Genomic DNA, 12179 nt, shown 5'->3' on the forward strand with positions numbered 1-12179 from the left:
CCCCATCCCTCGTCCTACCCGGGCTCGGCCTTGGGCTTAACCCCTTGCTGGCTGCCACCCTCCCGCCTCTGGACCCGCTTCCCCAAGGTGGCCCCACCACAGCAAAAATGTACCAACACCAAAAAACTTTGGGTTCTCGCTAGGTTTCACAAGCCCTGCCCTCCACCTGGGTGGTGAAGCTCATCTATCCCCTCTCTGTTCACTTGGCGGACAGATCGGCATTACCCAACATTGACAATACTAACGATGTTTGCCACTTCAGGTACCAAAAGCTTGTAATAAGTTGCTTTGCGGTTGAAATGGCCAACTTCTTGCCCGGTTTTTGGACAACTGTAACGCAAATGAGAAGAAAGAGAGGTGTTCTACGAGGATGGAATGGGACTTCGTTGACAAGGAAGCCATCACTTGTCTGGAATCGAGCTCAGCGTTAAGCAAATGCACGTTTCCTAATGGCCAGCTAATGAGTGCTTGATTGCAATTGTGCTCTGGCTTCCAACCCGGCTGTACTGGACACAGTCCAGCAGTGGTACTCAGGACCCATATGCCTTGATCTTTCCCCATCCCATGTCTGGACATACACCCCCGAGATGACCAAAATGAAGGCTTCCCCATCACACGGCATGAATGAACACCCAAAATTTGGGTCATGGGAGAAATACTGCTTGACAATAAGATCTACACATATCCCATCACATCATCCCAATGCAAACTCTCAGCATATGAGCAGACACCTGCTTATCACAGGACTAGGGGTGCATGCGTTTTGGGCACATAATTCACATGCATTTGGTTGACTCTTGGAGGAGCTTCAAGGCCTCAGCAAAGAGGTCAGTAGGAAGACAAATATTTTAGGGCTGAAGGACTGAAGAAGAATAGCGGGTAGGTGGGATTACATAGGTTTCATGGGGGAAGGGGGAGTAGGAGTTCTTATTGGACTGCATCAAATGGGATTTTGTCACAGCTATGTCAAACATGATCAAACTCTGCCCCAGTGTCAATTCCTCAAAAGGTACTCTGGGGAGGTGTCTTGTGAGGAGAGATGGTCAACCTCATTTGAGTACCAATTGCTGGCAAATGCTCAGGAATGGACTGTGATGCTAAAATCAGAAAAATAAGATGATATCACCATAAGCAACTGCAAAAATCTCAGGCAGGTTACCTCAAACCACATAGAGTTTTGTCAGCCTTCTCAACATCTTCCTTAAAGCTCCCACCAGAAAAATGTAGAAAGATGCTGTATGTATCTAGAAAGTATGTACTTGTATGTACTCGCTAATACAATGTGAGTGAAAAATGGGATTGTGAGAAGTATTATTTCTGTCAATAATGATTAAAATATACAATTTCTATTAAAAAGTAGCTTTAAAATATTATTTGCATATTTGTTGCATAGCATGTGGTTTTTCAAAGGGTGCAAATGAAAAGCTATAGCTAGGAATTATTGTAACATTTCCTAAAAACTGAAAAAAAGGGTATTTTTAAGTTGATGCTTTTAAGCATTTCCATTTTTGAATACTGTTGAGGGACTACTTGCCATTTAACTGTCTCAAGGGCTTTTACTAGCAAGCGCATATTGACTGGCAAAATAACGAAGGGCTGCCTTTAAGATATAATCTAGCTTTAAATCACCTATCTGGAAAAAATAATGGTCTGCATATTCCTGCATAGTAAGTTGTATTGTGACAAGGTATCAATTTACTATTTAAGTATATACACACACATTCACACATGTATATACTTTTACCCACAAATACTTTTTATTCATATCTCCTCTTCCACTCTTCAGTTCTTGCTACTGCTTCCTTACAATATCAATTTAAGTCATATCTACCTTTGTATTATTCTTGAAGCCTTGATTACCACAGCTTTGTCCTTCTCTAATCCTACCGAATCATCAGTACCACACTACAGTCAAAATAATCTTCTTTCTTTACTCCTGGTGGCCATTCCCACTCATTCCCACCCATCCCCTTCAGATTTCATTCCAAATTCATAACAAAATAGAGCAGTAAATAAATTTTGCCTGAACTATTTGCAAGCATAATTCATCAGCGCACAACTGTTGCATAGAGGAGAAGTAAGGGCAGAACTGGGCACCATGATCATCTCTTTTTGTCAGTATAGCAGAACTTCATTTGTGCAGTGCTGAGAGGTGATTTTCCAGCAGTCTCACTGTCAGCACTCAAATCACCTCAGAAGGAGATGCAGAAGGTATTTTCTTCAGCACAAAAAATGAGAGCGTTTGGAAGCGGAGGGAGGTTAAATTTCATCCATTTTGTGAGAAACAGAATAGGAATGGGCCACTCGGGAAAGTGCTCGCTTCATTACAAGGTCAAAAATTAGAGATTTCCCGCAGTTCAGACAGGAGTGTAAAGCTGGCTGCCGTTTTCAACGGTTGCATTAATTGGTTTCCCAAAGCTGCGCCTGCATCTGGAGTGCCTCAGTGCCCGGACTCTGTGGGGCCAGGGGGGCACTACGAGAAGCACCGAGGGCTGCCTCCAAGCCCACCTCTGGCACTAGCTGCTCTCATGGCCTGCCCTGCTGCTCCCAGTGACCCCGTGAAGAGAGAAATGCCATCTTCCCCTTTCTTTCTGAACATCTGCCTTTCAAACAACTGGGAAACCTGGCTGAAGTTAAAAAATGATGTACCAAAGATTTCATTCTGCGTGGCTGAGGGGGTACAACACAGTCCATGAAGTTACTTGCCTTCAGTCCCGATGTTGCTTGGATTTAGTAGCGAGGAAATCCAGCAAACTAATAAACCAGTGCCTCCCGCAGCAAAATAGGCAGCTCCAGCAGCATATGTAGTTTTTCTCACCTCCAGGCTGTGTAGCATCTTCACAGACACCAGAGGGTAGGAATCAGCTCGGGGGGGAGGGCTGCAACAATATGCACATGAAAAACACGTAGTGCTATGATCATGAGGGAAAGATGTCCTGATATGGGACAGAATAAACTGGAGGTTTGCTCCACTAAACAATCAAAAATGCCTGAATCTATCTGTGCATTCTGGACCAAGCTGCTCCATCAAAAGTACGTTATCTTCGACTAGGAACACAACTACAAGTTCTGTAGTAATTATGAAAATCTAGACCCTTTTCCCAAATTTTTCTTTTGCCATGGAAAAAAAAGGAATCATAAACTTTTTTCACCACCACTATCCTTACTTTTAATTATTTATTATGCGAATAATCAGATAATGTCATAATCTTTGGGGCTCTATAGCAATATTTTTTCTCTGCAGCGTAACGAGGGATATGCCCCTCGAGTAGAGGCTGCTTTACGTGGAGTAAATCATTTACCACTGCTGGCAATCATTCACCCAGCTATCAGAGAAAACCAAGCGGCGCTGAGTGAAGGTCAGGGATCGGCTCCAGCCCCGACGGGCACGGCTGGGCTCTCACAGTGACGGATTTGAACTGGGTCAGTGGGAATCTGCAGGCTGGTTCCCATGAGTGCATTTGTAGGGGGGACACGGTGGGTAGCACAGTGCCAAGGTCACCCCTCTTCCCTGCAGCCGTGGGGCAGGGCAGGGGGTCCCCTCAGGCCTGGGGTTCCTTTCCTTTTTCCATTTCACCTGAATACGTTTTTCTAGCCTGTTTACCTCTCAGCTAAAACCATTAGGAAAAAAGCAATGTTCGCAGACTGAATGCCTGTTGTAAATCCAATTATTTTATAATTCATGGGTGTTGTCCTTCAGCAGCGTCTTATGCTCACTTTCCTCCATGTCCAAGTGCCCTAATTCTACTTAATCTCTCTTCAGGCTTCACAGTCGTAATACCCAATTAGCATCACCAAAACAAGGTAGTCATTCAACCCATAAAACAGGATAGGGATGGGAGGTACCCGCAACAACCGCTCCAGCAGTGCTTCCAGATCAAACTTCAATTTCCTCACGTGTGCCAAAAAGCTGCCATTACCTGAATTTAAAAGAAAGCAATTTTTCTGACCAGCTCTGGTCAATAGCCCTTGGTTGAACTCAGCTTATATTAGAGACTCATCTGAGGCTGGCACGGCTGCAATAAGCTGGCTCCGTGCAATTGCTGCGCGGCTGAGCCTGCTTCAAAAGCCTTGTGAAAATACTAGGACATCAGTGTGGCCCGCAGAGGTGTGACTAACCCTTTCTAATTCCAGCAAGCGACACCTTATGTGACTCCATCAGCCTGAGATGACCTAAAATCTTAGAAATAAAAGGATAGTAAAGAGCCCTCCTCCTTCTGTGCACACTGTGCCTACGATTGCCATACAGATAGTTGTAAAGGTGCATGTGAGCCCACTGACTCCAGTTTTCTACACTTGGGTTGCGTGGAGGCCTCTGTGTTGCCCTGGAGTCACACTGGATGAAATCCTGTCTGTATTAAAGGAAATGGCAGGATCCCTGGTGGCTGTGATTTTACCCCAGAGCCCTCTAGAGGCCTCAAGCTCACTTAGATCATACCCACACAATACCCAGGGTCTTCAGACAATTAAGGTCTACCGACTTGTTGCTGCAACTTTTCCTCCTTTAGCCCATCCTCTCATTTGCATTTTCAAAATGTAAAAAAGGAAAGCATCAAATAAAGAACTGTGTCATCCTCGACCTCCATATTAATTTTGGGTTTGTGCATAAGTACTTCTCCAAGGCTGCAAACTAACCATCTTTGTGCATGATGTTAAAGCGTGGTAACAAAGTGCTAGCAATTGCGTACCTAACACTGAAACTATTTTTGCAGGAATGGCAGCTCGGTGCAGCATGTGAACATTATCTCCTAGAGTTGCTATTATTTCTTTTTGAATCACCCCTCGAAGAAAATGCAAAGTATAGTGTATACTTACACACGACGGTCTGGAGGTTTTCACTGGGTTTTGGCTTTGTTTTCCTTGAACATAAACTTCTATTTACTTGGAAGTACGGGGAGGACTTACTAATTCTTGCAGAGCAGTATGCTCATATTTATTCTGAGTGGTGTATTCACTTCAAATAAGTTGAGAGAAGATGCGTTTTGGAAAATATCGTGTTCGTGCAATACCAGATACAAAGCTGGAAATGCAATTATTGCTGTTAGCTTTTTTCAGGCCACCCTGAGTACGGGGGTCAGATTCGAAACTCAGCTTGAGCGAGAACTGAGATTTCTCCCACGATTACACTGCTTTCAAAAAACCATGTGATGCGCGAATACTCACTCCCATGTCCGCCGCTTACACGGTGGCAGGTAGCCCGGGGGCTTGGTGGTCCACGGGCAGGTCCGGGGCTGGGGCAGGTCCAGGGGGCAGCGGGGATCTCCCGACAAAATCCCGCCTCCCCATCCCCACCCCATCACTTTGGCAGAGGGACTGATGGTGTCCCCGGCACCCCCCGCCCGGCAACGTGGAGCATCCTGGCCAGGCTCGGCGGGGCCCTGGCGTGGGCACAAAGTCATCCCTCCTTATTGCTGCTCCCATAGCAACGAGATGTTGAGGGGCTCATCTGCCCCTGAAGCTGCAGGGTGGGCGCCCAACCTGGAATTCCTCTTGCTCGGCTATTTGAGACTGAGGCTGAAGCGAAGAGAAATGTCGGGTTGTCTTCCCGCTGCTGATGGAGGGACATCCAGTCTATAGGGTGAGCTCCCATCCGTGCACCCGCACCACGGACATGTGTAAGGTAGAGCCCAATGGCTTTACACCTTCCAGTGGGACTTTGGCACTGCCTTCCATTTGTGGATTTGAGTTCGCTTAGGGAGCTAGAAGCACTTGTTCTGCTGTCCGCTCTTAGCACTGCGATTTTTTTATATATAAATTTTGCTCAATATTTTTGAGGGGAGCCAAATCTAGAGAGAGTTTTTCATTCAGATATCTTGAGGAAAAAGGTATTTGGCTTGATAGATTTACAGCAGCTTTCCTTTCCACTGATATTTGCATTTGCTTGCATTCATTCCTGTTTGCTGTCTCAGTTCCTCCTTCCCCTCTGGAAAGCCATGCACATCTCAAACCTGCCCACACAGCCCTGCAGAAGACCGTCACCTTTTTTATTCTTTCTAGCCTCAGCACAGGCAGCTTTTGTAAAATGATGTCTTGCTTCCCAGCAGTGGAATCGGAAGCTTTTGGGATAAATTTAATGCCCACCTGCACATCCAGAAGCAGAACGTTCCATTGCACAGCTCCACATTAAAGACCCTGTTTAGCTTTTATAAATGACTCACCCAATAAATAGCTCAGTCCACCGAGGCCTGATTTCTAAGACAGTCTGGTCTTTAAGTACATGCTCAAATGAGGGATCACAACACCAAATTAGCAGCACATGTGGATGTGACGCTGGATTCATGCCGCATGCATGCACGTCAATACTTTGAGTCATTATTTTCAGGGGCAAATCGGGGGTACTGCTTCTTATGCAACCTCTCCCCAGCCTTGTTACAGCAGGAGCTGCCTCCGTGTTCCTCCCTGGCAATGACCCACTTTGCTCTATTATTATGAAAAGCAATAGTTATAAATAGTTATAAGTAGTTATACTGCTGAGTCTTCCCTCCCATAGTGCTGGACAGATAGGAGAAATTTCCATCTATTTGTCCTGCTGCAAAAGACTCACCTTCTTCAAATCAGCTTGATCACACTTACTGGGTTAGCTTCCCCTTGCAGAAACAGTATTGTACCTCTAATTTTAAAAGCTTATCTTTCTTGAGCACCTTGCTGTGATAGACAGAGCTGAGTGCAGGAAGATGAAAGAGTACTTTGCAGAAGATAGTGTCTGTAAATGCCTAAAAAAAAATGGGAGGAAAATGTAATTTTAAAACTACATACACAAGCAGAGTTAACACAAACGTGCATGACCAAGAGTAAGTGTTGAGAGCAGTAGGAAAAAGCTGGGAGATGGCAGGGGAGATTGCATCCAGCTCTGGAGTCCCCAACATAAGGACATGGACCTGTTGGAGCACGTCCAGAGGAGGGCCACAAAGACAATCAGAGGGCCGGAGCACATCTATGAGGACAGGCTGAGAGAGTTGGGGTTGTCCAGCCTGGAGAAGAGAAGGCTCTGGGGAGACCTTAGAGCAGATTTCCAGTATCTGAGGGGAACCTACAAGAAAGCTGGAGAGGGATTTTTTACAAGGGCATGTAGTGATAGGACGAGGGGTAATGGCTTCAAACTGGAAGAGGGGAGATTTAGATTAGATATTAAGAGGAAACTTTTCACTTTGAGGGTGGTGAGACACTGGAACAGGTTGCCCAGAGAAGTTGTGGAGGCCCCATCCCTGGAGGTGTTCAAGGCTGGATGGGGCTTTGAGCAACCTGGTCTAGTGGGAGGTGTCCCTGCCCATGGCAGGGGGGTTGGAACTAAATGATCTTTAAGGTCCCTTCCAACCTAAACCATTCTATGATTCCACGAACAGGGAAACACTGTGCTTGGGGGGGAGAATTTTCTGTTTTGCCAAGGGTGCTGCAGGGAAGTGATGCTTCAGCTCATGAAGTGTCACAGTATCTACCCATTTCCCTCAAGTGTTGGTGACCTTGTTCTGTATATACTTTTGTGCTTTAAAGTAGTAAACACTGAGATGGAAGCATCGGGTTCGTGTAGAAAAGAGTGGAGATGAGGGATTCAGTTTAAACTCTGTCACCGATAACAAGCAAGTGCTGAAGATATGTGCTTACACAGAAAGAGAGAAATGGTAGGCAGGGGAAAAATATCCTTATCTTTTTGCTCCTCTCTTTCTAGTTTACACATCATACAGTAGATAGCAATTAAATTGAAATATAACCTGTGGTATAGTGTGATCAGTTGGAAAAGTGAGACCACGAGAGACTTCTATTGATCACACAATAACAGATGGGGCAATAAAACCTGGGACAATAAGGAATATTTGCGGAACAAATGAAAGATCAACTTCCCTTCTGTTGCATAAGCAAGAAAATAGGCAAGTGTTAAAGAACAATCTAAAAGGCAAATTGATGAGGGAAAGAACATATGGCAAAGATGGAAACTGTTAAATACACACAGAAGAAAATGTATGTTTTTAAACCATCTTTACAGCACGTCTGTTTCTAGCCTTTGCATGCTTTTTTTTTTTTGCTACCATTTGTGAAGAAATAATTCCTTGGATCCTTGTAGTACAAAGCATGAAGGAACTAGGTACAAAATGAAGGTTCAGCAAAAGTTTAAAGAAAAGCACAATAGGCAGAGGAAAGAGAAAAAGGAAGCTTTATCACAGGTGATCTGAACAAAAATGCTACTGAGATTTTTTTTCCCACACATGTTAATGTGAAAGAGATTATGCCATGTTTAGAATGTGAATGCAATTAGAAATGGGGTAGGAATCAGCTCTGTCTAGGCACTGACACTGTACTTTTCAGTGCAGTATCTAAACAGCAATATCCAGTGTATCCCATACTCTACTCCGCTGGGAAAAGAAGAAATAAAATAAACATGGGATGCATCGATAAACTACTCAAATACTGGAATCTCTCGCAACGACTCAGAGTCTGTCGGCACAGTCTGTTGCAGGGCCGGAGGAGCCCAGCAGGTGAGATTTGGTGCCCGTGCAGAGATCCAGCCTACAGGGGCAGTTCCAGGCACAGCCAGAGCTTGCTTGCCCTCTGTGGGACACGCAGGACCTCATATGTCCAGCACCTCAGCAGCCCCAAATGGTCTTCAGCTTCTGTATGAGGCGGATGTGAGGAGGAGAGGTACCCGGATCAGTGCTTGCTGCCATCCCCAGCATTCAGAGCAGCGTGGATGCAGCAAGTGGTCCTCATCTAGCAGTGCCTGCTCCAGGGCCCATCTGTGAGAAGTTTATTGCAGACCTAGCACCGAGCAGCCCGGCTCCTAACATGGGCAGGGAGGCTGCCTTTGAACATGTGCTCGAACCCCAGATTTCAGTGAGAACTTCAAACCCTGTTGTTCCCTCGGTCTGTGCCCAGCTCTTAGCTAGGAAGGTCCCACAGAGTTCACTGGGAGTGTCCTATATTTAAAAGAAAGACCTGCCGGCTATCTGCCAGTTGTGACAGGGGGTGACAGCGCTGAGGCTCATGCGTAGGCACTGCCCACTTGTGTAGTGGGATATGCAGCAGAGATGTATAAACCCTCCCTGGGCCCCATAGCTGGGTCTAACCTTGTGCGATTCTTTTCAAGATGAAAAGTACAGTTGAACAGAATTGAGGTCAAACCCCCTGGATTTAGAAGTAACACCTTTTATTTGCATATTTCTATGTTTGTTCTAAACAAGTATTTTATTTTTTTTTAATGCTGCATTTCCTCTTTCTTATGGTAGTATGAAAAAGACAAATATAAGAAAATGAGATGGAGAAGTCTCTATCTATCCCTACGTACAGCCCCATTTGAATTCATCATTCTGTATCTTAGCATTCCTGGTAATAGTAGACTGACAACATGGAGACAACAGCAACACTGATGCTTATCACCTGGGCTACGCTGCAGAGCAGTGTGAGCTGTGTTCTCAGCAGAGCTTTTTCTGGGTTATGACTCATGCAGAGCCCTGTTTTCGGCTCCTCTCCCACCTACTCTGACAAATAAGAGAGTTCCAGGTAAATAAATAAGTAACCAGCTATTATTATCAATCAGCATTCAATAAAGAAATTTAATATACTGCTGCATCTCCTGCATGCAAGTACATCTGGATCCCAAATCCAAGATCACACTTGTGCAATGACCTGTGCCTTGCCCCCTCCCACTCTGAAGCCTCTGTTGAAGCTCTCCTGTTTCGGATCTTCTTCTCATTTCCCATCATTTACCTATAGTAAAGAAGGGAATTTTCTAAGGACTCTACAGCCAGGGAAGAGTGGGTGGAGAGGTTGGGAGGCAGAGATGAAAAGGACAGAGGATGCAAGCAGTAATGCAGAAGCAAGTCTGGGCAGTGGGTGAGAGATTGCTGACAACAGTGCTGTCACCCTGTTTAAGACCTTTCCAACAACGTAGGTAGGGTTTTGGCTTGTAAGGGTTTCACTTTTCTCTTTTTTAAGGATGGGTATGTGTATGTGTCTCAGCCCAGTTAAAGGTAACCAGATGGAAGTTACAAGAGTGAGCCAGTGTTTGCCTGAGGTATGTGGAGAGTCCTCTTCACCCTACCCACAGTAGAAAAGCTGAGCCTGCAGAGATTTCAGAAGCTGAACTTGTGAGTCCAGCAAGCTTGAACCATCCGGTTAACTTTGACAAAGTGAATTAACATAGGAGGCATCCACACATCTGGGTGGGAGAGGATATGTGGTCTGTGAGCCTGCTTTGCCTATGCTGCGTTTCATCTTTTTGCTGGCTTAACGAAGGGGCAAAATCTTGACATAATTGTAGACTCTTGACTACCTGAAAGTAGGGACTGCCTTTATAATGCTCACCAAAAAAAGTACCTCAGTGTCTGTTTCAAATAGCTAGGCTCAACCAGAATTTAAACAGGAATAATAACACAAGTGTTCACGTATGACACATTAGGATACAATCGGGATGCACAGCCTGATTAAATCTTCAGACGGACTTAATCTTCTATGAAGATACTTTTATGGGGAGCCCATTAAAAAGCTGCTATAAATTCATTCTTTTGGCTGAACTGGCACAAGCACCCCAAAACATAGCAACAGCTTTCCAGTTTCTTGAGTGTTAGGCTTTTCTCTCTCTGAAACACATAGCGGTTTCCTCTCCTCCAGTCATTTTATGGTTTTGGGTTTTTTTTGCGGGGGGTGGGTGAGATATTTTTTGGTGCGCTAATACTGCAACAGTGAAGCTCTTCCCTCAGGCTAGTTTTATTTTGCGGACATCTGAAACATTTGGGATCAGATTACATACTGGCAAGTAGGACAATGGCATTGCCATAATGAGCTGGAGGCTAATTTATAGGCTTTGCGGATATGAATGCATTAGCATGCAAATCATGAGCAGCCCCTGCCTATAAATAAAAGAACTTACCTTGCCAAGAGATGGCTGTCCCAAAAATATAATGAGTATTATAAATTATAGGCAGGTGTCAGATTTCAGCTTCTTTTGTATTCTTGTTTGTGCTTCTCTAAGGAAGCATTTAAAGATAAAACATATAATACAATGCATGGCACAGGCAGTTATAATATTCGCTCCCCAGTGCTGTTATTACTCTTTGCCAACCGCCACTCCTTCATTTGTTAAAAAAGAGCTATTCAGATTTGTCAGCAACTTTGAATAGTATGTTACTACATAGTAGTACTCCGAAAAGGAAGGATGAACTGTGCTTAATGCACTAAACTGTGGCTCAGGAGAAATTTTCTGTTCACAGCTCTTCCTCAGACTTTGTGTGTGACTTTGGGCAAATGGTTTAAACAGTCCATGCCATCATTTCTTTAGCTAAGAAATTAGCAAAATTAAAGTTTGTTTTACCTGTGTTTTCTGTTTAGAAAGTGTTTTGGGTTAAAGTCTGTCTTTACTGTCTCTCTGTAGAGGATAGTACATGTTGGCGTATGCTGGGCACTCCTGGCAGCAGAAATAACAGCAGAAACAGCTTCTGAAATCACAACTTCAGAAGGTATTTAGGAATTAGCTCAAATCTTTTGGGAGCAAAAATCTAAGTTTTTTTTTTTTCTTTTGGAACTTGATGAGAAGAACTTAATGAGACTGCACTTACAGATGTGATTGGCTCTATCAAGCCATGAACACATAAGAGTGCTGATGTCTCTATGACTTTGCCAGCTTCCTGCCACTGCCTACTTCCCCAAAACACCTTTTAATGACAGAAGACCAGAAGGAGCAAAACTGAGGAATTCCTACAAGTTTTGTCAAAACACATTGCCTTGTGGAGGAGAGAATCCCAGAGTATTGCCTTCCTCCCCTAAGGGAGGAGTTCTACAGTGAGCTCACAGAGAACCACAAAATTATTAACTTTTGCTGCTGATAGAGCTACTAATTTCCTCCTAAAGTCAAATTTTTTTGAGGTACATTTCCATGGAAGAAAAATCCTCCTGAAAGTGAAACAGGCCTGCTGGAGAGAAGGCTCACTGACAGCTTTGCTTATTTTATTGACATGTTACAGCAAGCTAAGCCGTTGCCATCTGCTCTGCCCCCGATTGTAAATGGAAAAAAAAAAAACCCAGCCAAACAAAAAGAACAAATCACAAGAGCATCAAGGAGATAAAAGTGATTTACCTGCCTGTATATGCTCTGCCAACAATGCAGCTTGCACTGAAGATGTTCTTTCTCATGATTCAGACACAAATCACGAGGAAAACAGTTCACACACGACACAGTAGATTTCCTGCTG

The 12179-nt window shown here is 44.4% G+C and overlaps 2 protein-coding genes across 2 annotated transcripts in view; one reads left to right on the plus strand and one right to left on the minus strand.

Moving 5' to 3' along the window:
• The window catches only part of LOC104284054, a 14781-nt gene extending 9382 nt beyond the window's left edge, over positions 1-5399 (minus strand). The window contains exons 1-2 of the mRNA XM_009882336.1: positions 5164-5399; positions 226-330 (exon numbers count right to left, since the gene is read on the minus strand). Of these exons, the coding sequence (XP_009880638.1) occupies positions 226-330; positions 5164-5399 (341 nt within the window). The remainder of the gene's footprint in view (positions 1-225; positions 331-5163) is intronic.
• A 2975-nt stretch (positions 5400-8374) lies between these two features.
• The window catches only part of KIAA1244 (KIAA1244 ortholog), a 102491-nt gene continuing 98686 nt past the window's right edge, over positions 8375-12179 (plus strand). The window contains exon 1 of the mRNA XM_009882337.1: positions 8375-8471. Coding sequence (XP_009880639.1) covers positions 8375-8471 — 97 coding nt within the window. The remainder of the gene's footprint in view (positions 8472-12179) is intronic.

Source organism: Charadrius vociferus, unplaced genomic scaffold (assembly GCF_000708025.1).
Source record: "Charadrius vociferus isolate BGI_N301 unplaced genomic scaffold, ASM70802v2 scaffold13, whole genome shotgun sequence".
NCBI lineage: Eukaryota > Metazoa > Chordata > Aves > Charadriiformes > Charadriidae > Charadrius > Charadrius vociferus.